Source organism: Astatotilapia calliptera, chromosome 13 (assembly GCF_900246225.1).
Source record: "Astatotilapia calliptera chromosome 13, fAstCal1.2, whole genome shotgun sequence".
Lineage (NCBI taxonomy): Eukaryota > Metazoa > Chordata > Actinopteri > Cichliformes > Cichlidae > Astatotilapia > Astatotilapia calliptera.
The window spans coordinates 31,670,623-31,695,803 of record NC_039314.1 but is presented as its reverse complement, the minus strand read 5'-3'; the positions used below and the strand labels follow the sequence as shown (position 1 = coordinate 31,695,803).

The window sequence follows — 25,181 nt, the reverse complement described above, 5'->3', positions numbered from 1 at the left end:
CCCATGGTGGCGGTGGGGTTATCATTTATCCATGACCATAAGCTCATGTTATAGCATGATAATGCACGACCCCATATTGCAAGGATCTATACACAATTCCTTGGAAGTTGAAAACATCCCAGTTCTTGCATGGCCAGCGTACTCACCAGACATGTTTGGGACGCTCGGCTCGGCGTATACGACAGTGTGTTCCAGTTCCTGCCAATATTCAGCAACTTTGCACAAGTATTGAAGAGGAGTGGACCCACAATCAACAACCTGATCAACTCTATGCCCAATGCACACCATTTGCCTCACACAGGCAACACATCTTCATTGGATGTGTTGCACTGTGTGAGCCAAATGGTGGCCACACCAGATACTGACTGGTTTTGCGACATCTGTAGCATTGTGCTGTGTGATCATACTGCATATTTCAGAGTGGGCTTTTATTGTGGGCAGTTTCAGGCACACCTGTGCAATATTCATGCTGTCCAATCAGCACCTTGACATGCCACACCTGTGAGGTGGGATGGATGATCTCGGCGAACGACAGATAACACAGATTTAGACAGATTTTTGAACTATATTTGACAGTCATGGCTCCTTTGTGTTTGTAGAAAATGTTTCAGATCTTTAAGTTCAGCTCATGGAAAATGGGAGCAAAAACCAAAGTGTTGCATTTATATTTTTGTTCAGTGTATTTATAAAGTGCACAGAGTTGTGCCAGGGGGGCGTTTTCTCCTCATCGTATGGACTCCAGTTTAATTATTATCCATTCCCTTTTCATGACACCATGTAGAATGATCTGTTCCAGTATGTGGAGTTTGCAGTGAAACTCTCTTATATGTTCTTTCTGTTGCACAGTTTGGTTTAGTTTGAATCTGACTGACTGGAGGCAGAATCTCACAGGCAAAGATTGTTTTTCAGTTTTCACGTTCAGAGCAGTGCAGAGTGTCAGGCTGGAGAAAAACCAACATCCCACATATGGTAAAACCGTTGTTAGGGTTTTTCTGCACTCTCTCCCTCCCTGTCTCTGTCTCTATCTTTCTGCCTAAGCTTCTGTTTTAATAGCTTGAATAGTGCAGTCTGTCAGCTACCATTTTTCCTGCCTGGTAACTCAATTTAAAAATGAATTGCTCCTTTAAATCCTCACACCACATCATTGTTAAACTTGGCACAACAATGTCTTATATTGCATGGGAGACTGAGGTTCCAGACACGTTGGTCCTCAGGCTGTGATATGTGCCACAGCACTGAAAGATATAAAGACAGATATGAGCAGATGGAGCCAGCGTTTTTGGTTGTTCTGTGTTAGCAGAGTTTTCCAGTCAGACTCTTCGGTGTTTTGATCTTGTTGTCCATCCCCAAAGCTACACTAAAAACTAAAGGAGGCTGAGCCTTTATTTTGGCGTCCCCGCTGTTTGGACATCTCTGCTTTCCAGTCTTCAGTCTGTGAGCTTAGTGGACTGTTTCAAAGAGCAGCTGAAGACACTTTTTAAACTGGCATTTGAGTAGCATTAGCTTGTATTGTATTGCTTATTTACTTTTCATTGTTTTCATATGATGTGGAGCACTTTGTGATCTGTAGCTTTAAAGGTGCAATAAAAATGAATTTTCTTACTTCTGAACCTTACTGTAATGTTAATGTTAGCTAATGATTCTCACTGAGTCACTCATTGTTAGTCTAAATATGTGTCCATTATACATTATACCTGCTCGCTTTTCCTGTTAGTGTTACGTGACTCCAACATTATTGACTGATGATAAGTGACTTACGTAAAATTCCAATTTATTATCTCTTATCTCTTATTCAGAACATTTCACAGCTACAGTAAGACTTTTTTGAGGTTATTGAGTTAAAAAATGTTGTTTAATGTGTAATTTTGATTTCTATCAAGATGACCTATAGAAATACATGTTTGTCTCATTATTAATATCATTTCACATTATTTCTAGTAAAATAATACAGCACTTAATATAAATGCATCATTTATGTGATTTTCTATCTGAACAAACAGTTTGTAGTAAACTTTGCTCGGTTGAGATCTACAAGTTGCGTGTGTGTAATAAACTGCGTAACAGATTATTGTAATTATTAAACCCAATTACCAGTTACTAGTATAAGATGTTTCACATAATGTTACATATAAACAATTAATAACAGTACTGAATATTTGTATTAGAACAGGGTTTGACTGTATTATTAGGTATTGAAACAGTTTTTACATCTGCAAATATAAATGAAATCTCATCTAAAAGCTTCAAAACTGCATCATAAAAGGGGAAAATGTCTCTATTTTTATGAGCTGTTGGAATTCTGTTATTTCTTTTTACTTTTCGGTACCCTGCACGCTTATTGTTTTAACTGATTTTTAAACAATGCTGTCAGTCACATGTGGCTTGATGCAACAGCCTGCATGCACATAATTACACCTGTAGGCTGCTGGACGTGCATGGACAATTATTCTGTTATCAGACTGACAAATACAACTGTTCCTCTAATTGTGTCTTAAACCTTCCTCCAACATCCCCAAAGACTCTCAGAGGATTATAGTCATGGCCTGGCACAAAAAGAAAAGGTTTGATCTCATATCTAATTTTCCTTTTCATCCACTTGTGTAATGCTGGGCATACACTGTGCGATTTTTGTCCCATTTTGAGCCTATTTTTCAGTCATGCAACCGTTTTGGGGATCGGCCTAAGTTTCGCCTTAAACGTGTGTCGTGCATCGTGTAGTACACGTGGTGTAACGAGAAGCGATTAACACCTCACGACCAGCTCCAGATCAACAATCATTTGGTCGCAAGAAAATCAAACCTGTTTCAAATCCTGTTGCCCCTCGTGAGGGCGTCACCTCAGCCTCCCACACTGCACACGCGCAAACACAGAAATGGAAGTGAAAAGACGGAGCAGCACGGCAGCAGCGTGTGACACAAGCAATGGAGGCACAGCTTGTAGAACTTTGGCAAGCTCCTCTGAGCCTTTTCGATGTGGCCTCACCAAATTATCACGACCACAACAACCATGAAAATAATTGGATGGACATTGCTGCTCAATTGCAGCTGCCTGGCCAATGTTTTTAATTAGCAATTTAGCAAAGTTGATGGAGGTGGTGTGCCTGTCTGTGTGAGTGAAAGACAGAGAGAGGGACAGATTTTGTGTTATAAGCGTCATGTTATGGACGCACAGTGTGACCACTCAGGTCGCATCCGAGCATCGGGCCGTCTAATGTGAGACCCTGCATCGTGACCTACGACCTTCTAACCCCTGCGAGTCAATCGTGCAGTTTGAGCAGGAGCTGAATAACGCGACTGAAGTGTATGCCCAGCTTAAGATCTTTAGCATCTTCGGCAAATGTATCCATTTGCTTTGAGGCAAATCACTACAGTATGGACCACTCTCCATTAGCACACAGTTTATGGCCAATCCATATAGACATCCACATTAAAATACCTAAGTATTAAATACCTAAAGCCATGAAATAACAGCTTGGTCAATAAATAAATATTTATAATTGTTTACATTTGAAATAAAAAAAAAATAATGTCACATATTCCTGTTGCTTGCTTTATCCAAACCAAAGAAAAACATCCAATTAAAAAAGGAAAATACTGATGTAGTGATGTGATCAGCTGTCTACTCATTCCTGCTTCATTTAGTACTCTGTAACTTTAAATGTCACGTGGGGTTATGTACTTAATATATCAAAATTTCACTTACTTCAGCTTAGTTTATTATATTGTTGCCATAACAAAGTCCAATAACGAGAAAGACCTCCCCCACTCTAACCTTAGAATAGTCAGATCTAATCAACATATTTTCTCAGTGACATATATTGCCACTTTGCCTCATACATTAAGTACACTGACATCACAGTTAACAGCTGCCATGGTTTCATCAAAGCACTGTCCCAGTAACAATATATACAGTGTGGAAGTTACATGCCACCTATTATTCTCTGTAACTGCAACACATGTTTATGAATCTGTGGCAGGTGTGGTTAGTGGCTCAGCTGCAGGGAAGGGGTAAAGCAGTCGGTTCAGGGGACAGTGCCAGAGAAGGCTGGCAGATACAGCCAATATCCATCACTCTGACCACATCTTCACCCTTTCAGCAGCCTGGGGAGAGGGGGGGGGGCAGTGCAGAGCCCACTGGGAGAACCACAGCTGAAAAACTGCAGAATCACACTGGAAAGTGAACACGTTAAAACACAAGATGTCGATACAACCCCTGGAGCTGTCGGGTCCTTTGCTACAGTATGCTTGGCTGCAGTTTGTTCCATATGAAGTTTGTTATCTGGCTTCAAGGTAAGAAAGATTTTGTGAAACAATGGCGAGACTTGATGAGAAATGTCAATCAGTGGCCTTTTTTCCAACTGGAGCAACTGTGAGATAGCTGGAGGCAGGTTTCTTGGGTACTCAAAGGTTCCTTAAGTTGCACCTCCTCATTAGCCCCTCCATGTTTTCATCTTTCGTCTGATGACTCTCTGGGCGACTGCTTATTATTTCGGTTTTTTATCACTGTAGTTCACTTTTGACTTCTGCAAGAGCATTTCTCAATTCTGCTTTTGCCACAGATGAAATGTCTGCTTTCAAAAAAGGAGATTCTCAGATGGGAAATTATTCGTATCCATTTCATTTTATCGGAGAACGTGGAGACGGTCCCACCCAGGTTTTTACAGGAACTCTGGGATGAGGAGGCCTTAGGCCGAGCACACTAGGTACTTATATTGATGCAGATTTGTTGACATTTGTGCTCTTTACCAAGTTGACTTCTGGTTCAGTCGTTATGCTGAACCAGAAGTCAACTTGGCTCACACACACACACACACACACACACACACACACACACACAGCTCATGCTTTCAAGCTAAATCCTGACATTGCCATGACTCTTAGCAATAAGCTATTGCAGTTTTAGCTTCTCTTTGTCCTCCTGCAGCCAGTTAAAAGGGGAAAAACGCTAATTCTCAACTCCATCCCTAAAAGTGCTTTGGAAATGTGATGGCAGAAAGCCTGCATCTGTTATTATAAGAGCATACTCCCTGTGGGTTTGCTGAATCACTCTGATACCCACAGGATGTCTGGACTAAAGCTACAGGGGCCTCACAGCCTGTATTACACCAAATGGGAGCATGTGTGTTTGTGTCATAGCTTACTGTCTTGATAACTTACAGTATGTAAATGCTGGCTTTGTGTTTCCTGTAAATAGCCACTAAACAAACATATCTTGATCACTAGCATGATTTTGCAGAGCTGATGGGGCGGTTTGATGATAAAGAAGTCTGTGTTGGTCACTGCACAGTCTGAGGTTTCATCTGTTTTTACCAAGGAAACAGCCCTCGACCCCTCAGCGTCTCACCACAAACATCTGGAAAAATGCTTATTTAATTAGTAATAATGATCATTTAATGTTTATTGACTGGGCTTACTAAAAAAAATGGAATACATGTTATTTTATATTATGATATGAAACAGCTGATTAGGCCTTATGTTGTGATAATGAGTATCTGCTTAAAAATATCCATTAGCTTTGAGACAATCAGGTGTCTTTAGCAGCTGTGAACATCAGTGTAGAATCACAAACCTATGACAAATATATGTATAGAACTATTACATTTAACTAAAATAAGTACAATTATATATTTGCTTATTTAAACAGTATGCATTTTTTAATTTTAAGACAAACTATGAAAAATCAATTGGAGCCTTCAAGTCCTGGGGTGTTTTCACATCTGCTGTATTTAGTCCATTTATACTGAACCCTGCTTTGTTTTCCCATTTGGTGCAGTTTGTTTGTGCAGGTGTGAACACAGTAATCACAATCAGACCGTTTGGAGGAGGTGGTTCCAAAACTTCATTTATGGTGTACGTTACAAACGTCCCACAGCTATGTATGCTTTGTATTCTCAATGCGGGAAGGCATTATAGAGGTCTGCACAGGATAGCAAGTAGCTGTGAAATGAATCATCTGTGTTATCCAGTAGTCCAAAACCCATCGCCTTCATCCTGAGTTTAGACACAACTGAACCCACTGAACATTCTCAAGTGTTTTATATGATGCATTTGGTTCACTTGGATTTTTCTCTGTGTGAAAATGAACCAAATCGTGGGAAAAGCTACAAGTTTACTCATCAACCAGACTAAACAAAGTATAGGTGTGAAAACACCGTGGGCTACTGAAACATGTAGAAATAAGTCAAAATATGTCAAAACTGAAGCTTGAACATTCTGGGTGGAAAATGAGTATAACAAGATTTAGAGGCTTATATATCTTGGTCCCAGATACCGAGTGTATATTCACAGGTGCTTTAGGGTCCATGCCTCGGCCAATGATGGCATGGTAACGTTGTAGCATAAATGGCATTTTCGGAAATGTTTTCCAAAAGATTTCCTCAACAATTCAAATGAAACAGATCACAATGCAGAGAGTTTCTCAGACTGGATGTGAAAGTCCTGCTCACCAAGTACAGGATGACGTAAAACATTAATGATCTACTGTTAATACTTAATATTTACTGCTGCAAAAGAGCTTGTCATATTCACACAGGGAATATTTAACACTATCAAAAACCTAAAATGTGTGAACATGAATTAACTGTAAAGCTGTGAATTTCTAAGGTTGCAAACAGCCAGCAGAAACAGATCTAATGGGATAATGTGAATGAGCATGCTGGCTAAACACCAGATCAACCTACAATAACGTTAGTACTCAAATCTGTGGCCGGCAAGCTGGTTTGATTTTAGAACCATCTGGAAAACACCTTTGCAGTCCATGGGAATAACATGTGACTCTGAAAATTAGGCGGAACTGCTTGTGTATTTGGCGGTCTTTATTCAGCACAAACATACTTCAGTGTTCTGGACTGAAGTACTTGAAACATTGTCTGGACCAAGTTGGCAGCCTGGTAGTCAGGTTATAAACAAATCTCCAAGTTAGTAAAACTGATTGTCCAAAGTGTTGGTGGAAAATATCCATCACGGTTTTCAGGTGCACTTCCTGTTTCATATCTTTTCTGCTGTGGACAGATTTTAGGTGCCATCCCAGCGGCTTTAATTTCTTTCTCTGAAACCAGCTGAGAGTTTCCTTGGCTGTGTTTGGCATCATTGTCTTGGTGAAACTTCGTTTCATCTTTATCATCCTGGTAGATGGCAGCAGATCTGTCCTTTTTAAATTCACCCTTCCTTTAAATATTTAATTCATTTCAGTTTTGGTGATACAGCGCCAAATCACAACAAGAGTGACCTCAAGGCAATATATGAAGCGTCCCAGTGCTGTACGCTAAAACCAGACTCACACCATTATGTTCCCAACGCCTGCCTGAGGCAACTGAAAACAGCATGTGATGAGGAATAGAAAACGTAATAATCACGGATACCGCTGACAGACAGAGGAAGTAGCTGACATCAAGAAATCCTACAGATACAAAAACAAAACTAAAACTGAACATGAAATAAGAAAACCTTAAACTTAAATTTACATTGTAGTCTATAAGCCAATTTATTGTTAGTCTTCAAATGTTCCATTTTCTGGAAGGCACCATGAAGAAAACATATAAAAAAAACAACTACATTGAATTGAACTGGATCCAGTAACCATGACAATGGCAGACAAAGGATCGGACAGCACCAGTAATTCACAGCTACTGGCTAAAGAAGCTAACTGCACTCCATGAGCAAGTGGCAGCACAAACCAGCTGCTAATGGACAAGATGCACCGGGAAATGCCAACTGAAGGCCAGACTGTCCTGGTCCCAGCATAAGGGCCGGTCCGATCCAACTACAGGCTAATAGCCAACGTAGAAGCTCCAATCAGGCATCTAATGTGAACAGGCACATGATTCAATACATGAGCACAAGTTACCTCCAAGTGCGGGATTTACCAAGGAGATGCTCTGTCCCCACTGCTGTTCTGCACATGCCAGAGAAGCCTGAGCCAGACCGACAATGGTTACCAACTACAGAATGGCACAATAGTTAACCACCTCCCTAAATGCATTACATCAAGCAGTATGTCAGGAGTGAATGAGACATCGACTCACTGGTCCATACCACCAGGATCTACAGCAATGACAGAATGTCACTTGTAGTCAACACCTACGACCTTCTGGCCATCAGATCCAGTGCTGAGATAATAAGATGGCGAAAGGAGAAGATAAAAGCCACTGACATCAAGAAAAGGAAGGTCCTTACCACGTATGGAGAGTTTCACCCCAAATCCAGCACCCTGAGACTGCACGCTAAGTGAAAGATCCATGAGTACGTTAGGAAGTACTGATCATGTGACAGTAACATCAGGAAGAAGCATGAGAAATACCAAGTGCTGAGAGCTGGAGAACACACAGTGGGCATGTGCAAAGCAAGGGTCTAGCTGTTATTGACAGTTGTCTCCAAAACTGTAACATGAATCAGGTGATCAGCCGTGGACATTAACTGTTTATATGGCAAAAACTTCTTTTTTATCAAACATTATTGCGAATAACAGCCATAATCCTCGAGTCCTGTTTAAAATCTTTAATTCAGTGGCTATTCCCTGTTCGGATGTTTCAATGGGTGCCTCCCCGGCCCTCTGCGAAAAATTTCTAAATTATTTTATAGATAAAATCTCATTGTTAAGGGCCACACATTCTTTGGTAGTAAATCAAGCCCCAGCTTCTGAATGTTCAACGGTTTTCCAACAGTTCGAACCTGTGTCATTTTTGACTTTAAAGGAAATAATTAATAATCTGAGAAGCTCAAATTCTTTGCACGACATTATTCCCTCTCGTATCATTAAGGATGCATTGAATACAATCGGGTCTTGTATTTTATTTCTAATGAACTTCTCACTGTCATCTGGCTATGTTCCGACTGTCTTTAAACATGCAGTCGTGCAACCTGTTATCAAGAAAAGTACCCTTGATCGTAACATTCTAGCTAGTTACAGGCCGATTTCTAAACTTCCTTTTATGTCAAAACTCTTAGAGAAAATAGTGCTTTGGCAACTACAGACCTATTTAGAGAGAAACGGTATAAGTGATAAATTTCAGTCTGGATTTAGACCGCGTCACAGCACCGAAACTGCCCTACTAAGAGTCTTTAATGACCTTCTCTTAATTGCTGACTCTGGGCGCTCTGCGGTCTTAGTACTATTGGATTTGACCTCAGCCTTTGATACGGTTGATCATGATATCCTTTTGGCAAGATTGGAACATGTAGTAGGCCTCAAAGGAAAGGTTTTATCTTGGTTTAAATCATATTTTTCTGAGAGGTCGTTCTCCGTCACGATGGGAAAATATTCCTCTTCTTCTGCCCGTTTCCGCTGTGGTGTGCCCCAGGGCTCGGTACTGGGTCCTGTGTTGTTTTCTCTCTATATGTTGCCCTTGAGCTCCATTTTTGAAAAACACAATGTCTCTTTTCACTGTTACGCTGATGATATTCAAATCTACCTTCACCTGACTGGGGATGCTTTATCCTCACCACATCCTCTGTTTGACTGTCTGAGTGATGTCAAGGACTGGTTATCACGTAACTTTCTTACTTTAAATGGAAAGAAGACAGAAATTATTGTTTTTGACCGAAATATGCCTCTGGGACAATTGACTGACACATTTGGGCCTGTTGCTAACTACCTTACTGATACTGCCAGGAATCTTGGAGTTTTCATGGATAGTTCCTTCAAACTTGACAAACAGGTCTCTACTGTGGTAAAAACTAGCTTTCATCAACTACGCCTAATCTCTAAGGCTAAACCCTACATACCACACAAAGATATGGAGAAACTCATTCATGCTTTCATTACGTCAAGACTGGACTATTGTAACTTACTCTACTTGGGTCTACAATCTTCTCTTCTGCAGAGTCTGCAGCTGGTCCAGAATGCTGCAGCACGTCTCTTGACCGGCACTAGAAAGTTTGACTCTATCACCCCTGTTCTGAAAAATTTACACTGGCTTCCTATCAAATATCGAATTGATTTTAAAATTCTATTGTTTACTTATAAAATTTTAAACAATATGGCACCTGACTACTTAGCTGATCTCCTCTGTCTGTACAGCCCTCAGAGAGCACTAAGATCATTGGGCCAACTGCTCTTGGTGCAACCTAGGTCTCGGCTGAAGACCAGAGGAGACCGTGCCTTTGCCGTTGCTGCACCCAGGCTATGGAATACTCTCCCTCTTCATATTCGCGCATCAGATTCCATTCAGTCTTTTAAATCATGTTTAAAAACGTATTTGTTTGATCTGGCATTTAAGGCGAATTAGGGTAATTTACATCTGGCTCTGTATTTAGATTATGTAATTATCTTATATTTTATATATTTGTAATTTATATTTTATTGTGATTTTATTTGTACTGCGATTTTACTGGAAAGCACTTTCGTGTACTTCGGTCTTAAAAATGTGCTATATAAATAAATTTTGATTGATTGATTGATTGATTGATTGATTGATTGATATATAACCAGGAAGGGAAACAATTAAGGTGTCCATCGTAGGCAGACCTTCATTCAGAAGACGAGAGTTTACAGTTTTTGACACGCCAAATATTCCAAAGCCTTGTGTTATAGTTTCCGTGTAATAAATATACATTTTAGTATCCCTTCATGGTTTTTCTTACTTTGCCGTCATGTGTAAGGGGTGCTTGTTTTTTTAATGTAGTCATCTGTTGATTTTTGTTTTTTGTCTCTCTTGAAAACGAGATTTTCATCTCCACGAGCTTGTTTAAATAAAGGAGTTAATGATAATAATAATAATAATAATAATAATAATAATAATAGTGATCGTCTTTGGGGTACACTGCTATCGTCACTTTTGTGTCAGCTTGTCTAACTGATGCCAAAGTTCATTCAGTTCTAACTTTTTACCCAATTGGCTGTTCTTGCTGAAAACCTTGTGTAACATATACAAAGTGTATTATTTGTCCTGAAACATAACAATGACTTGATTTCATTCACAAATATAGAAACACAAGCAGTCATCAAGTTGTGTTTATGTGATAATGATGTAAACTTCCTCTGATCGTTGCTAAACAGACCTTTACAAGCTTATTTCAAGCGGCACAATGTATATTTACTTTGCCTGTAGCTCAATATCATTACATAACAATGTAGCATATTTTCCTGAAAGAACAACAAATAAAAGAAGCAAGGTGTAATGACTCGGTGGTCCCTGCTTTTTGGACTTTTGAACTCTATTCAGTTTGTTCAGTTGAACGACTGTTGAATTTGAATTACTTTGTCAGGCATAACATTATGACCACCTACTACCAGAACAGCTGTACAGTCCTGTAAGGTGCAAAGTGGGGCCTCAGTGGATCAGGCTTGTGTCTCACACATCCTACTGATGCTCAATGTGATCGAGATCTGGAAAGTTTCAAGGGCAACACCTCAAACTCATCGCTGTGCTTGTCGAAACAATCCTTGGCCAGTTTTGCTTTGTGGTGGAGCACATTATCAACGGCCATCAGGTAAAACCATTGTTATTCAAGGGTGTACATGGTCTGCAACAAATATCAGGTAGATGATACGTATCAAACTAACATCAATAGTAATGGCAGGACCCAAGGGTTCCCAGCAGAACGTAGCCCAAAACATCACATTGCCTCGGTCCCACTGTGCATCCTTTTGCACTTTTGACTCAAAGCACTTTCCTCATTCACCCATTCATCACAATCTGGCCTTTCAAACTCACTCAGATCCTTAGGCCTGCCCATTTCTCTGCTTCTCTATTATATTACCTTCAACAGGTGCCACAATGAAGAGTTAATGAGTGTTATTATTTCACCTGTAAGTGATCACAATGTTCCCAAAAGTCAGGAGAAAGCTTTATGTTCAGAATAAAAGCCTTTTATTAATAATTAAAAGTTGCCAATACTACTAATAAGGACAACAAAAATCCCCAATCAACTTTTACATAAATAAATGATAATATAATATACACTTGAGGAAAAACACTAATGGATAAATAATAAGTTCCTAATCCCACAGATGAACTCCAACTAAACTGTTCTGGACTGCAGCAAGCCACAGCACTGGGACACCAGCTCTGGACCAGCTTTAGTTTCTGGTTGGTGCTCTGACTGTCTCACAGTTTCAAAATAAGAAAGAAGGGACTGTTCTACGACTGTTCTAACAGCTCTCAATCACACAGACATCCATACAGCTATTACATGTATGTATGCCTAAAGGTTTTCTAAGTCCCACAACCTCACACGCCGATGGAACACTGGGGGTAACTTAGGTTTCACCATCTCGCCCAACGATACTCTGGTATCTGGACAGGAGACTAAGGAATCAACCTTCCGCTTAGTAGACAACCCGCTCTACCACCTGAGCCACAGCTCTCCCAGGTATGATCTATGTATAGGAAACACTAAATTTACTGCAAAACTAATTACAGAGTACAACAAAAAAGACAGAATCCAACACTTGTGACATGCCAATGCTTTATCATTATCGCGTTGGATTCTGTAACTTCTACTCTTCATTGTCTAAAAGGAGCCTCTCAAGGAGGCGGTACGTATCGTATATAGTTTTATTTATCAAGCAACTCAGACTGCCGATTACACTAATGATGCAGAAGTCTCAAAAACGGACAAAAGCGCAGGTATCAAATATGACACATTAGGTGTTAAAGACAGAAAAATGAACCTGAAATAGAAAGATAAGTGAGGATAGTCTGTTTGTGGGCTTGTCATTATCTAAACTGTGCTCTGACACGCTGATGAGGTCATTATTTGTCTCAGCTGTAAACAGTACGGTAAACAGAATTCCTTCTCCGTTTTGTTGTTTTTATCCTTGATCGTTATTAATAGACACTCTGATGTTCAAATATGCACATTTTCCTTGATCATTTTCCCCTGGAGAGTAAACCAGACTCTCACTGAACATTCAGACTCTGGATAAAAGGCTTATTTAGCCATTAGCAATGTGTCTGACGATATCTGCTGGCCTTCATTGGCTCCTTGTGAAATGCAGAATCTAATTTTAAGTCCTTCTTTTCACATATGAGGTCTTGAATAATCATGCCTAGCTATCCTAAACACCTTTATAGTGCACCCCAATGAAGCACTTTGCTCTCAGTCTGCTGGCTTACTTCTGACCCACCCTTGGTTATGTTAAAATCAGCTTGTTTTGCTGAGGCCTTCCCATGATGGAGTAATTCTCCTCTCACCGCTCTTCACTCACCATGTGTTTGGTTTCTGTAGGTATTACATACATTTCAGTAACTGTGTTTAATACTTCTCCTGTGCGTCATATTTCATTATTACACATCACCTAATTTATGGACATCTATGGTTTAATGTTTTGCATGTGTGGACTGGATGGGTTGTTACCAACACCTGATGAGAACTTCAGGTTAACTTTAGAAATATATTTACGTGTGCAATACTAATTTTAAACACTGTACTCGGATTATCATTATCATCATATTTATTTATAAGGCACTTATACATAAGTTAACTTATACATAAGATATAAATAAAAGCCAAATTAAAGAAAAAAGTAAAATAATTAATTAGTTCTTTTTCTTGTAATTAAATTACTTATTAACTAAGTCTCACTGAGGCCAAAAGCCAAAGAATAAAAATGTGCTTCAAGACATGTTTTAAAAGTGGACAGTGAAGGGGCCTCTCTAACATGCAAGGGCGAGTTATTCCATTATTTAGGAGCCACGATAGAAAAGGCCCGCCCCCTCTGAACTTCCTCCTGGATCTTCGTACTTCCAGGAGCATGACGAAGAGATGTAGGGATGAGGAAGCTCAGATAGGTACGGTGGGGCAAGATTGTGAAAGTATTTAAGAACAATCATAAGATTTTTAAAATGAACTCTAAAAGACACAGGCAGCCAGTGAGGCCAGCACAGGTTGTATGCTCTCTTTTACAGGTTCCTGTTTGCAGTCGTGCAGCTGCAGACGTGAGAGCAACTGACTGAGCCCCACATAAAGTGAGTTACAGTTGTCCAGACAAGAAGAAATAAAAGCATGGATCACTGTTTCAAAGTGCTGCCTCAAAAGAAAAGATTTCACTGCTGACAGTCAGCTTAAATGATAAAAACTGGACTTCACTGCTGCTCTAATTTGGCTGTCCAATTTAAAATCACCGTTTAAAATAAACTTCCAGGAGTCCCAAGGTTCTGCAGAGGAGGACTCAGAGGGACCACTGGGTCCAAACACCAGCACCTCTGTTGGCTTTGAGCTTTTTAAATGTTAATGAAAATAAAACCAAGCTTTAATGTCATCTAGACATGTCAAGAGAGGTTTTATGGAGATCCATCCTAAATACATTTGGCAGCCATCAGTGTAACAATGAAAAGAGATCTGATGCCATCTAAGGATGGAACCCAGAGGCAATACATGCAGTAAAAAGAGCAGTGGGCCTAAAATTGAGCCCTTTGGGATTAAAGAATATGTTTTTGTTTGTTTTCATCTAGGTCTCCGAGTTCTGCCTCTCAGTTGGCCCTGAAAATAATCAAATCATGGCAGCCATTTGGATGTAGTGGATATGTGGTTGGTGCTGAGTGGCAGGCACCGGGTGGACACTGGGGGGGGGCTTTGTAGAGCAAGGCAATTCAGCACAAGGCAATTCAGCACAAGGCAATTCAGCACAAGGCAATTCAAGGTGCTTTACATGATTAAAATAAAACACATAAAATGGACATAAATCACTTTAAAAGGTAAAAATACAAGAAAAACATTTAGAAGAAAGCATTTACGATAAAACAATAATCAAGACAATAACTTATATGAAAAATCAAAAACAAACAGGTAGAGAGCCATAATAGGATCAGTTACTCATAAGCAAGTCTAAATAAGTAGGTTTTAATTTTAGACTTAAAAGAGTTCAGTGTCTCTGCAGCTTTGCATTCTCCTGATAGTGCGTTCCAGATGTGAGGAGCATAGAAACTAAAAGCTGCTTCTCCATGTTTAGTTCTGGTTCTGGGGACGGTCAGTAAACGAGAGCTGGAGGGGCTAACTGATCTGGATGGTTTGTACCATGACAGCAGATCTCTAATGTACTCTGGTGCTAACCCATTCAAGGATTTATACACCAATAAAAGCACTTTAAAGTCTATTCTCTGAGCTACAGGGAGCCAGTGTAATGACTTTAGAACTGGAGTTATGTGCTCTATTTTCTTGGTTCTAGTGAGAACACGAGCACCAGCGTGCTGGATCAGCTGATATATTCACATATATATGTGAATATATCACAAAATCCATGCAGCAAAATAGACAGGGTGACTTCCAGCGAGCTGGTGGCAGCTATACATGGATTCAAAGCTCACTAACTATAGTTTAGTCCATATGTTTTTGTAGTGATGCTTCTCCAGACCACCACACTGGACTTTAAGTCAAACAATCAAGATGTGTTTAGCTTTCCTTCAAGGGATTGAACAATACTAATGCAAGAACTGTAAGGAAAGTGCAGCCATTTTTACAGATAATCGTGCTAAAAACCCACATGATTAAACAAAGATGCTGGAATAAATGCATAAATGGGGCAATTTCAGAATAACCTGAACCTGAAGGTGCTTTTTTTCTAAACACTTTTCTGCCACAGTTGTGGCTGAATTAGTCGGTTTTCCTGATAAACAGTCACAGCAGCTGGTGTGTCTGCTCTGACTAACAAATAAACTGACAACATGAAGGCTCTCAGAACCAGAATGACACCCTGTCCAACTTATAACTAGACTGTTTCAGGTATGGGATTTTTACCACAACCATTTCCATGTGAAAGTGCTTCAATGATGCCACATAGGTTTGCATGATGTAACATAGAAAGTTCCTGGCTGCCCGCTGAGCTCCAAATACACTTCACCGTTCACCTTCAACCCTGTTTTTAGATGCTTTAGGCTGAAGAACACAAGACCAAAGTTCCAGATGGACAACAAGTTGTACCACAGTAAAACACACCAGACCTTACTGTTTACTCAAAACAAGGCAATAGTTCAGATCCACACTCTCAGGAAATAAAGTAGCTAATGTACTTTCAGGCAAGATAATCACTCTCTAAAGTACTACCCTTGTACCCTCGACAGTGGGCAGTTATTTAAGCCTTTGTACAAATAACTGTCTCCTCTTATAGAGCTATACTAGTAATTTAAGGTGATGCTTGCAGGTGCCCTTCGATACACTGGTGACCTGTCCAGGTTGTATCCCAGCTGGGAAACTCTGCAGCTCCTCGTTTTACTTACAGCTAGTTATCAGCATTACGTCCATGAAGCTGAATAACAAAAGCTTCTCTTAATAACTAATGAAAGCACATGTTATAGCGTCATATTCTGGATGTCCACTGTCAACGCAGAATAAAAGTATCAATAACAGCAATATCAAAACAACAACTATGAAGCTACAGTAAGCTGCAGTTTCTTATGTTGAATAACGGTGACAAATGAAATCAAGTCCATCAGAAAGTAAGCAACCGGTGGATAAGTGAATAACTGAGGAACGTACCTGGGGGACACAGGCAGCTGTGGGAAACTTCTCTCACATCCCGCGTCTTTGGTAGTCGCGCTGCAAGCTTCTGTGTGAGACAAAGAACAGAGGAATGTTAAACTGAAGGTTACTGTTGTTCACTCAACTGAACATCTCACTGAAACTACTGCAGTTCTCAGTGACAGCCATTCTTATGAAGTCTGAAGATGAGATAAAAAAAGCCTCTACAAAAACAAAAGTCATCAGCTGTCTACAACAACTTGAGGGTGGGGGGAGCTATTGACTGCCCCACAGACCACCACCTTATGCTATAGCGAAGATCTAAACATAAGTCGACCTATTGTTAGCAGGATTAACTCAGCCACCTGCAACATTTCCAAGCACATCACCAACATCCTAAATCCCCTCATGGAGAGCACACCCCATCACATCAAACACTCGACTGACGCTCTGCAAACTTGAGCTGAATCCAGATGGTGTCCTTCCATAGTGATGTGGTCTCATCACTTATATACCTGAAGCAGTGGAGACCATCAGATAACTGACAGTTCCCTAGAAAACAGACCCAGCTGTACCCCCAGTCAGATTTGTTACAGCACTGCCTCACCACCACACTTTTGTAACCGATTGTAGCCAACTTTTACATGGAGGAAGTGGAAAGTGACACCCTTGGCTCCTTCAAGCAGACAGCACCTAACCACTGGGAAAGATGTTCTGTTTTCAAAAATAAAAACCCAATAAGTAAAATCCTTCACTGCTCCCATCAACTCTTGACATATAAAGTTCACCAGGGAAGACACAAAGATGTACAGTTTGTGTGCACTGAGGACGACTGAAGTTTACCAGAAGCCCACACACACAGAACACTACCTAATATTTGAGTCCCACCACCCTGTGGAACACAAACTTGGGGTAATCAGGACCCTGCAACGTCAGGCAGAAAACATTTCTGCTAAACCATACGGAAAAGAAAAGACAAACATGTAAAGACAACTCGTAAAACTCACAACTTCAACAAATCAGCAAAGATGCACAGGGAAGAAAGTCAGACAACATGTTCCTTATGTAGCAGGTTTATCAGGAGACATCCCAGTGCACCCAGCTACACCCTCAGACAAAATCCCACACACAATCTGAAGCACCCTGCAAGTGTACCTAAGAAAGTGGCGCAGTGTGCTTTTACATTACTGTGGTGTCATTCCACAGAGCATACAGTTCTACCATGCTTGATCCTTAAAAGCATCCATGCTCTACTTGAATTCACAACCTTACCTAGAATATTTTAGGAACTGTCCAAAATTTTTAAAATCTGAATAGAAGCATTCATCGCACAAAAGAGCCGCTCGAACAGCATCTCTACGACAAACGGTGTGAGACTAGTTAGTAAGTTAAAATTAAAAATCGTACAGGAAATAGTTTAGCAGTATATTTTCCAAGCTCCTTAGCAGTGACAACCGACAAGTTGTGTGGCATTTCCCCGTCACTCTACAACAGACATAACGAAGGTTAACCAGCTGGTTAGCTGCACAGAGATAACCCCAAGTCATTAAAATTTAGCAACCAAGCAAACAGCTCCAAGAACGTCTGTCAAAACTGACTCAAGCCAGATTCAGCTGAGCTACGAGAACATGGAGTAGCTGCAGCAGTCGCAAAGCAGGCGCTGGTGTGCGCGATGGCTTCTTTGTGCATGCGTGTGCTGAGCTTGACTTCATGCCATAGACTGTCCTTACGAGGGAAGAATTATAAGAAACTTTGATCAGAGGCTTGATCACTTGATTATGACGACATGATGCATAAAAGAGAAATGTCATTATTCCCCCGTATTTCAAGGTCACTGTACCAGCTAACAGAAGGCGAGAGGCACCCTGGAAGGTGGCCAGTCTCACACTGACAGACAGACACTGGCACATTCATACCTACGGACAATTTAGAGTCACCAGCTAACCTAACCCTGGTAACTACATGACCGGCTAGCAACAGTGCCAATCACCACACCCACATTAAATCCAATTAAACCTAAATGGTTTATGAAAAGATGACAGAGGGGGAAACATCATATTTACAGCTCGATATTCACAGAACAGAGATGAAGCGCATTTATAGAACAGGTACGTTGTGGTCACAGTATTTCAGCATCTAGCTAACACTATAGGAACGAGTGAGGATAAAGAGCTTAATGCTTTTAAAGTGGCAAGTTTCTAACAACTTAACAAACATTGTGCAGTTTGTCACACAATATGCGCACCAATTTAAAGACAGCAGTTGTGTTTCCCAGGAAGTCAAAAGACTTTGACATAACGTCGCTTCAGAGATGAAGCAAAATGTAAGAAAGACAGGACCAGAAAGAAGAAGGTAGGAGTGGTAATGTCCTTATTTAGTTTTTTAAACAGACACAGTGTACATTATATACAATTTTGGGGTTATTGTTGTGAAACATCTTGCAAGCTGAGATATACTAACTTCATCTTATTGAAAGGTTGCATGAAAATACCAGGTGCACAGTTAATAGTGGTCCTTTGAGTTTACATGAATGCATTATGCTGAACTGTTGCAGAACAGCTGTGGTGTTCTTATCAAGTGCACCAGACGTTCATCTGAATTTAAGCTAATCGTGCTGAGTGGATTCACCCACTCGGTTTGGAAATTCACCACAATAGCTCCCGATAGCTCAGCTCAGTTCAACATCTGCTCACAAGAGACTTTGTGTGAGTTATTTCAAAGAATCTGTAGGGTCATTCATCTCAAATCATCAAATTTCAGAACATTTTTCTGATCAACTACCTCTGATTTCTCTGAAAAATGTAACAATGCAGCATTTTCATACATAAGAGACTTTATTTGAAGCATTTCTTCCACTGGTCATCACCAAACCTCACCAAAGTCAGCTGTGGCAACTCCAGCTTTAGGGTTGGGATGAGTTAAGGATAGGGGGTTGGCTCTGACTATCAATCACGCCGTGTGGACACAGCAACCGGCTTTGCATGAATACTGACGTGACATGAGCTACTGGTCCCTTTTTCATGTCATGTCTTGCTCGTTTTGCTATCGTGTGTACAAAAAGAATTCACATCAATAGGTAGGTAGGTAGCATCACAAAACCTTTATCATAAAAATGAAAGTTTTGTGACTGTTGTGAAAATCAGACTTTATTGAATAGCTTTGATTTTTTTAAATGCTTATATCATTTGACACTGAACAAAATACACAACCATCCGAGTACATTCTCGACATCACAGCTTTGGGTCTCGCTGGTGTTGGTTACTGGCAGACGAATGCCAGGAAGGCATTTAGATGCCTGCAACAGGTGTTGAAGGGGATGTTATGAAGATACTGTGATTCTGACCACTGCTTCAGTAGTGCCTGTTAGTTTGGTGTCCACTTTAGTTATCGTGTAAACAGGCAAATGTGTCACATGAGCATAACTAAGGTTGTTATATAAGGGTGAAAACTTTCAGCGTGCTGAAGTTCAAAACTGCTTATAACGACTCCTCATTGTTAGACGGAGCCTGAGTCCAATTTACGGCAGTTTCACTGTTCAATGATCTAATAAGTGCTTTGTTTCAAACTTTAAGAAGCATAATGGCTGGAGAGCAGCCCAATGTCAGTAAACTGCGTCCTGCAGGCATTCTGTGAGTGCTTTATTCCTTAAGTAGAGGGTTACATGTGAAACTGAGAGATCACACTGCCATGAAATAACCAAACTTTAGCGCTCATGTCCTTCAAAACTATCATGTGGAAGCAATTGTAGGACTGCACTCAAAATTCTCTTAGCCCACTTCATATTATTCATGAATCCTTTCAGGAATTTATTCGGTTGATATTGGCAGACCCCACTCACAACTGGAGAAATCTTTAGCGGCTTTAAGGGAGCCAGGCAGCCTGCAACAATACTTAAAGACACAGCTTCTAGGCTACATAATGGGAATAATAGAGAGTGAAGAATCAGTTCGTCTGCAGCAATCAGCTCTGCCCATGTCAAAGGTCACAGAAACAGCAGTCTGTCAGACGCACTGCCTTTAAAATTCCTGACATTAATATTCTCCTACACTCGAATGCATCTCCATTCATCCTAACACGTATCTGCACAGTCTGCTTTTGTAGTCTTGCCTCTGCACACTACCAACAATCGCAGTGAGAGTGAAGTGCACGCTCTCAACTTTAATTCAACTAGTTTAACAAAACTGTTGCATTTAGAGTTTAGTAATTACAGCCAGAGTGTTCTCATTTCCTTTGCAGGCTTTTAACCCCTGCAGGACTTAACACGAAGCTTATTTTGACTCTGCCAGGGTATCTTTGGATCGGCCTTTCACTCCAACAACAGGAGGTGGTGCTGCTCTACTCACTGCCACAGCTGTGTTTCTGACATCGTCTATAGTTTTAGGATTACTCATTATTATTATTATTATTATTATTATTATTATTATTAATAATAATAATAATGATGTATACTTTATTGATCCCCGTGGGGAAATTCCTCTCACTCAGTGAAGCAGTGGGCAGCCATTGGGCGCCCGGGGAGCGGTGTGTAGGGACGGTACCTTGCTCAGGGGTACCTCAGGGTAGCTATTCAGGGAAATCGAACCCCCGACCTTCCGATCATGGGGCCACCACTCATTATAGCATTATTGCTACTGCTTAATAATAATACTGCGTATTATATCACTTTTGTGATTCATTTTAATACTCTGGTTCAAAGGTTTTGTGCTGTGAAAGCGACAGTCTAACAGATATATGTTGCTCAAATATGTGTCCAACCCTGATTTTAACACATGTACAGGACTCATTGACGGACTGTTATGAAAACAATCATTTTCTTTGTCATAAACTAAACTTTATGACAAAGTTCAAATGAGGGATTTTTGCTTGTCTCGTTTCAAAGCTTGTTGCTCAGCTGCAGCGTTTCATTTGCACTGAAACTGTCAGCCAACGGTGTTTACATGGGCACATAAACATATTAATAGCGACGGTTGTCAAAAATAATGATTAGTACTAAAAAATATTAATACATTTTGTATGAATGATTTTGTATGAATATTGTGCTGAATGATGGAGTATAAGATAGACTTGAGATAGACTGGCCGACCTACACATTAACCCCACAGCGGTCGTTTGGCCGTGGACATCCATCACAGATGCATTTATGAAAGTCTGCATCTACTGAGTCAGCAGAGGGTAGGCAGAATTTATGTACACTCAACAAAAATATAAACGCAACACCTTTGTTACTGCTCCCATTCCCCATGGGATGGACGTAGAGACCTAAAATTCATTCCAGATACACAATAAAACCATCCCTCCCAAACAGTGGTCACAAATCAGTCCAAATGTGTGGTAGTGGGCACATCTGCTATATTGAGATAATCCATCCCACCTCACAGGTGTGCCACATCAGGATGCTGATCTGACATCATGAGTAGTGCACAGGTGTACCTCAGACTGCCCACAACAAAAGGCCACCCTGGAATGTGCAGTTTTGTCTCACAGCAAAATGCCACAGATGCCACAAGCAATGAGGGAGCGTGCAATTGGCATGCTGACAGCAGGAATGTCAACCAGATCTGTCGCCCGTGCATTGAATGTTCATTTCTCAACCATAAGCCGTCTCCACAGGCGTTTCAGAGAATATGGCAGCACATCCAACCGGCCTCACAACCGCAGACCTCGTGTAACCACACCAGCCCAGGACCTCCACATCCAGCAGGTTCACCTCCAAGATCGTCTGAGACCAGCCACCCAGACAGCTGCTGGAACAATTGGTTTGCACAACCAAACAATTTATGCACAAACTGTCAGAAACCGTCTCAGGGACGCTCAACTGCATGTCCGTCGTCCTCATCGGGGTCTTGACCTGACTCCAGCTTGTCGCCGTAACAGACTTGTGTGGGCAAATGCTCACATTCGATGGCGTCTGGCACGTTGGAGAGGTGTGCTCTTCACGGATGAATCATGGTTCACATTGTTCAGGCCAGATGGCAGCTGAGAATGTCCCAGTTCTTGCATGGCCAGCATACTCACCGGACATGTCACCCATTGAGCATGTTCGGGATGTGCTTGACCGGCGTATACGACAGCGTGTACCAGTTCCCACGAATACCCAACAACCTCGCACAGCCATTGAAGTGGAGTGGACCAACATTCCACAGGCCACAATTGACAGACTCCATGCGACGATGTGTTGCACTGCATGAGGCAAATGGTGGTCACACCAGATACTGACCGGTTCTGGGTCCCCAGACCCCCAATAGCGCAAAAAACTGCACATTCCAGGGTGGCCTTTTGTTGTGGGCAGTCTGAGGTACACCTGTGCACTACTCATGATGTCAGATCAGCATCCTGATGTGGCACACCTGTGAGGTGGGATGGATTATCTCAATATAGCAGATGTGCCCACTACCACACATTTGGACTGATTTGTGACCACTGTTTGGGAGGGATGGTTATATTGTGTATCTGGAATGAATTTTAGGTCTCTACGTCCATCCCATGGGGAATGGGAGCAGTAACAAAGGTGTTGCGTTTATATTTTTGTTGAGTGTATTAGGCACCTCATTACTCTGCAACTCTCTGAGGTGTGCCACTCTGTGATTCCTAAACGCTTCCATTTTGTGATGATACCTCTTATCTTTGTTTGTGGGAGAGCAGACTGATTTACGGCATCATATTACAGGACTGACCCATTCTTCCAGATGTTTGTAAAGGTACACTGGATGGCTGGGGGCTTCGTTTTATGCACTTCTGACAAAGGAAGTAAAAACACCTGATTTCAAAGATCAATAGGTGCGGTGCAAACTTCTGTCATCTTGACTGGTAGATTATATAAACTGTAGGAGCTCTGCAGTTTTAAAACTAAAAGGTGGAGAGTAGCAGGCATAGTGTTTGGGAGCAACAACATAGTGCATCCTGTACAGTGCAGCTGGGAGTGCTCGCACCAAACAGCCACTCTATAAATGCATGGCACAACACACAAGAGTATATTTGCACCTAAAGGTTAAAGGTTACTCTTTGGAAGATGCCACATTTTTTGTTGCTTCTCCCCAAGACAAGAACTAACAGACTTAAAAACTCCTTTGTCCCACACGCCATCAAACTGTTTAACTCCTCTCTGGAGGGGAGAGGGAGGGGAAACAGGAGGACAAAGGAGGGGGGAACAACTAAGCTGTAGTGCCTCTTCACCTCACTGTGCAATACCTTTTGTGCAATACTTTTGTAAATAGTCAACAGTGCAATAGACCTCAATACTCGAAATGTGCAATTCATTCACTTGTATTTTTATTTTTTATTCCTATTTATTCTATTTATCCCCTTCGTATATTTTATTTATATTGTCTCTGTATTTATATGTGTGTGTGTGTGTGTGTGTGTATATATATATATATATAATATTCTGTAACTCTGTAACTTCTGTCGGTGCTGTGCTTTTTGGAAATCGAATTTCCCAGAGGAACCCACCCGAGGGATTAATAAAGTTCTATCTAATCTAATCTAATCTAATTTTGGTTTGGAAGAGGAGTAAAAGAGGCCGTCTCTGTAAACAGGCCGGTTCGGGTTTTACACTCAAAGAGCTTTTTACAATTCCTACAAGCACTTCTGTCTACATCAGTCCTCTCTGTCTGACATTCACACATTCATACTCTTATGGATGCATCTCATGAGCAACATGGGCTTCGCGTCTTGCCCAAGGATACATGGCGGCTGGAGCAGCCAAACCACGAACCTTCTGATTAGTACTTGACCTGTTCTGCCTCCTGAGCTCGACGTATTCAGTAGCGAGGACATTTTATGACTGGACCTGTTGCAAGGTAACATCCAATCACAGTAGCACGCTGGGATTCTTCGAGTCTGTACGCTGACAAGCCTGATTTTACACATCTGTGGCCAGGAGACTGATCGGAACACCTGAATTCAATTATTTAGATGGGCGAGTAAATAATTATGGCAATATAGAGTATTGCAATAGTATATGTAGTGTTAACGTCAAGGTAAAAAGATGCAACTTCCTCCCCAGGACTGCAAACAAACTATACCTGGAACATTATGCAGTAAACTAGTTGATTGTGCTGCACTCCAGATTTTACTGGAATAACAATAAGGACTCCTGGCCATATTTTCCACGACAGAGGAAATCGGTCATCACTGAAGGAAACAGGGTGGCTGATTCTGGACAGCGCTGGGAGAAAATCCCACAGATTTCTCTGCCATCCTCTTTCTGTATAGAAAGGCACATCTGTGCTCATGTCCCATTAATAATGACAGTTTATACTCACAGTGCTAAACAAAGAGACAAGCTACATCACCCTGGGCCTGTCTGGAAACAGATCCTCCCCACTGGGCCCCCCTGGAGGCACAGGCACTGAAACTGGACCTTTGAATGGCCCCAACTGGCCGTAAAACTTCACTTTGTCTTTTTATTATTGTTTGTTTTGTTTTCACTCATATGTTAGTAGGCCCTACACCTCAAACTGTCACTGCAAAGAAATAAACTACTTTTAGATTTATACCATTTAATAACGTTATCATTTGCTCAGAGGAAATAAACGTTTGCATTTATACAAAGTTTCTATCAAAGTAGCCATAAACCCAAGTAAAATCACTGGCTTTCTATGTCATTTTGTAATCCCAAGATTTCTTTTCAAAAGTACCGTGGCTCCAGAATTTGACACCCTCCCTGGGCTATATTTGGACTAAGACTGACATCCATCTTTAGCAAGAAAAGCACACAGCCTAAATTCCAGCTATTGTTGTGCTAACTGATGACCATCACTGACAGACATGATTAATATAAAA

At 40.9% G+C, this 25,181-nt stretch overlaps 1 protein-coding gene across 8 annotated transcripts in view; it reads right to left on the bottom strand.

Moving 5' to 3' along the window:
- col13a1 (collagen, type XIII, alpha 1) overlaps window positions 1-25,181 on the bottom strand; it is a 116,974-nt gene that overhangs the window by 90,218 nt on the left and 1,575 nt on the right. For all 8 annotated transcript variants that reach the window (XM_026190815.1, XM_026190808.1, XM_026190809.1 and 5 more), the window contains exon 2: window positions 16,416-16,485. In XM_026190815.1, coding sequence (XP_026046600.1) covers window positions 16,416-16,485 — 70 coding nt within the window. The remainder of the gene's footprint in view (window positions 1-16,415; window positions 16,486-25,181) is intronic.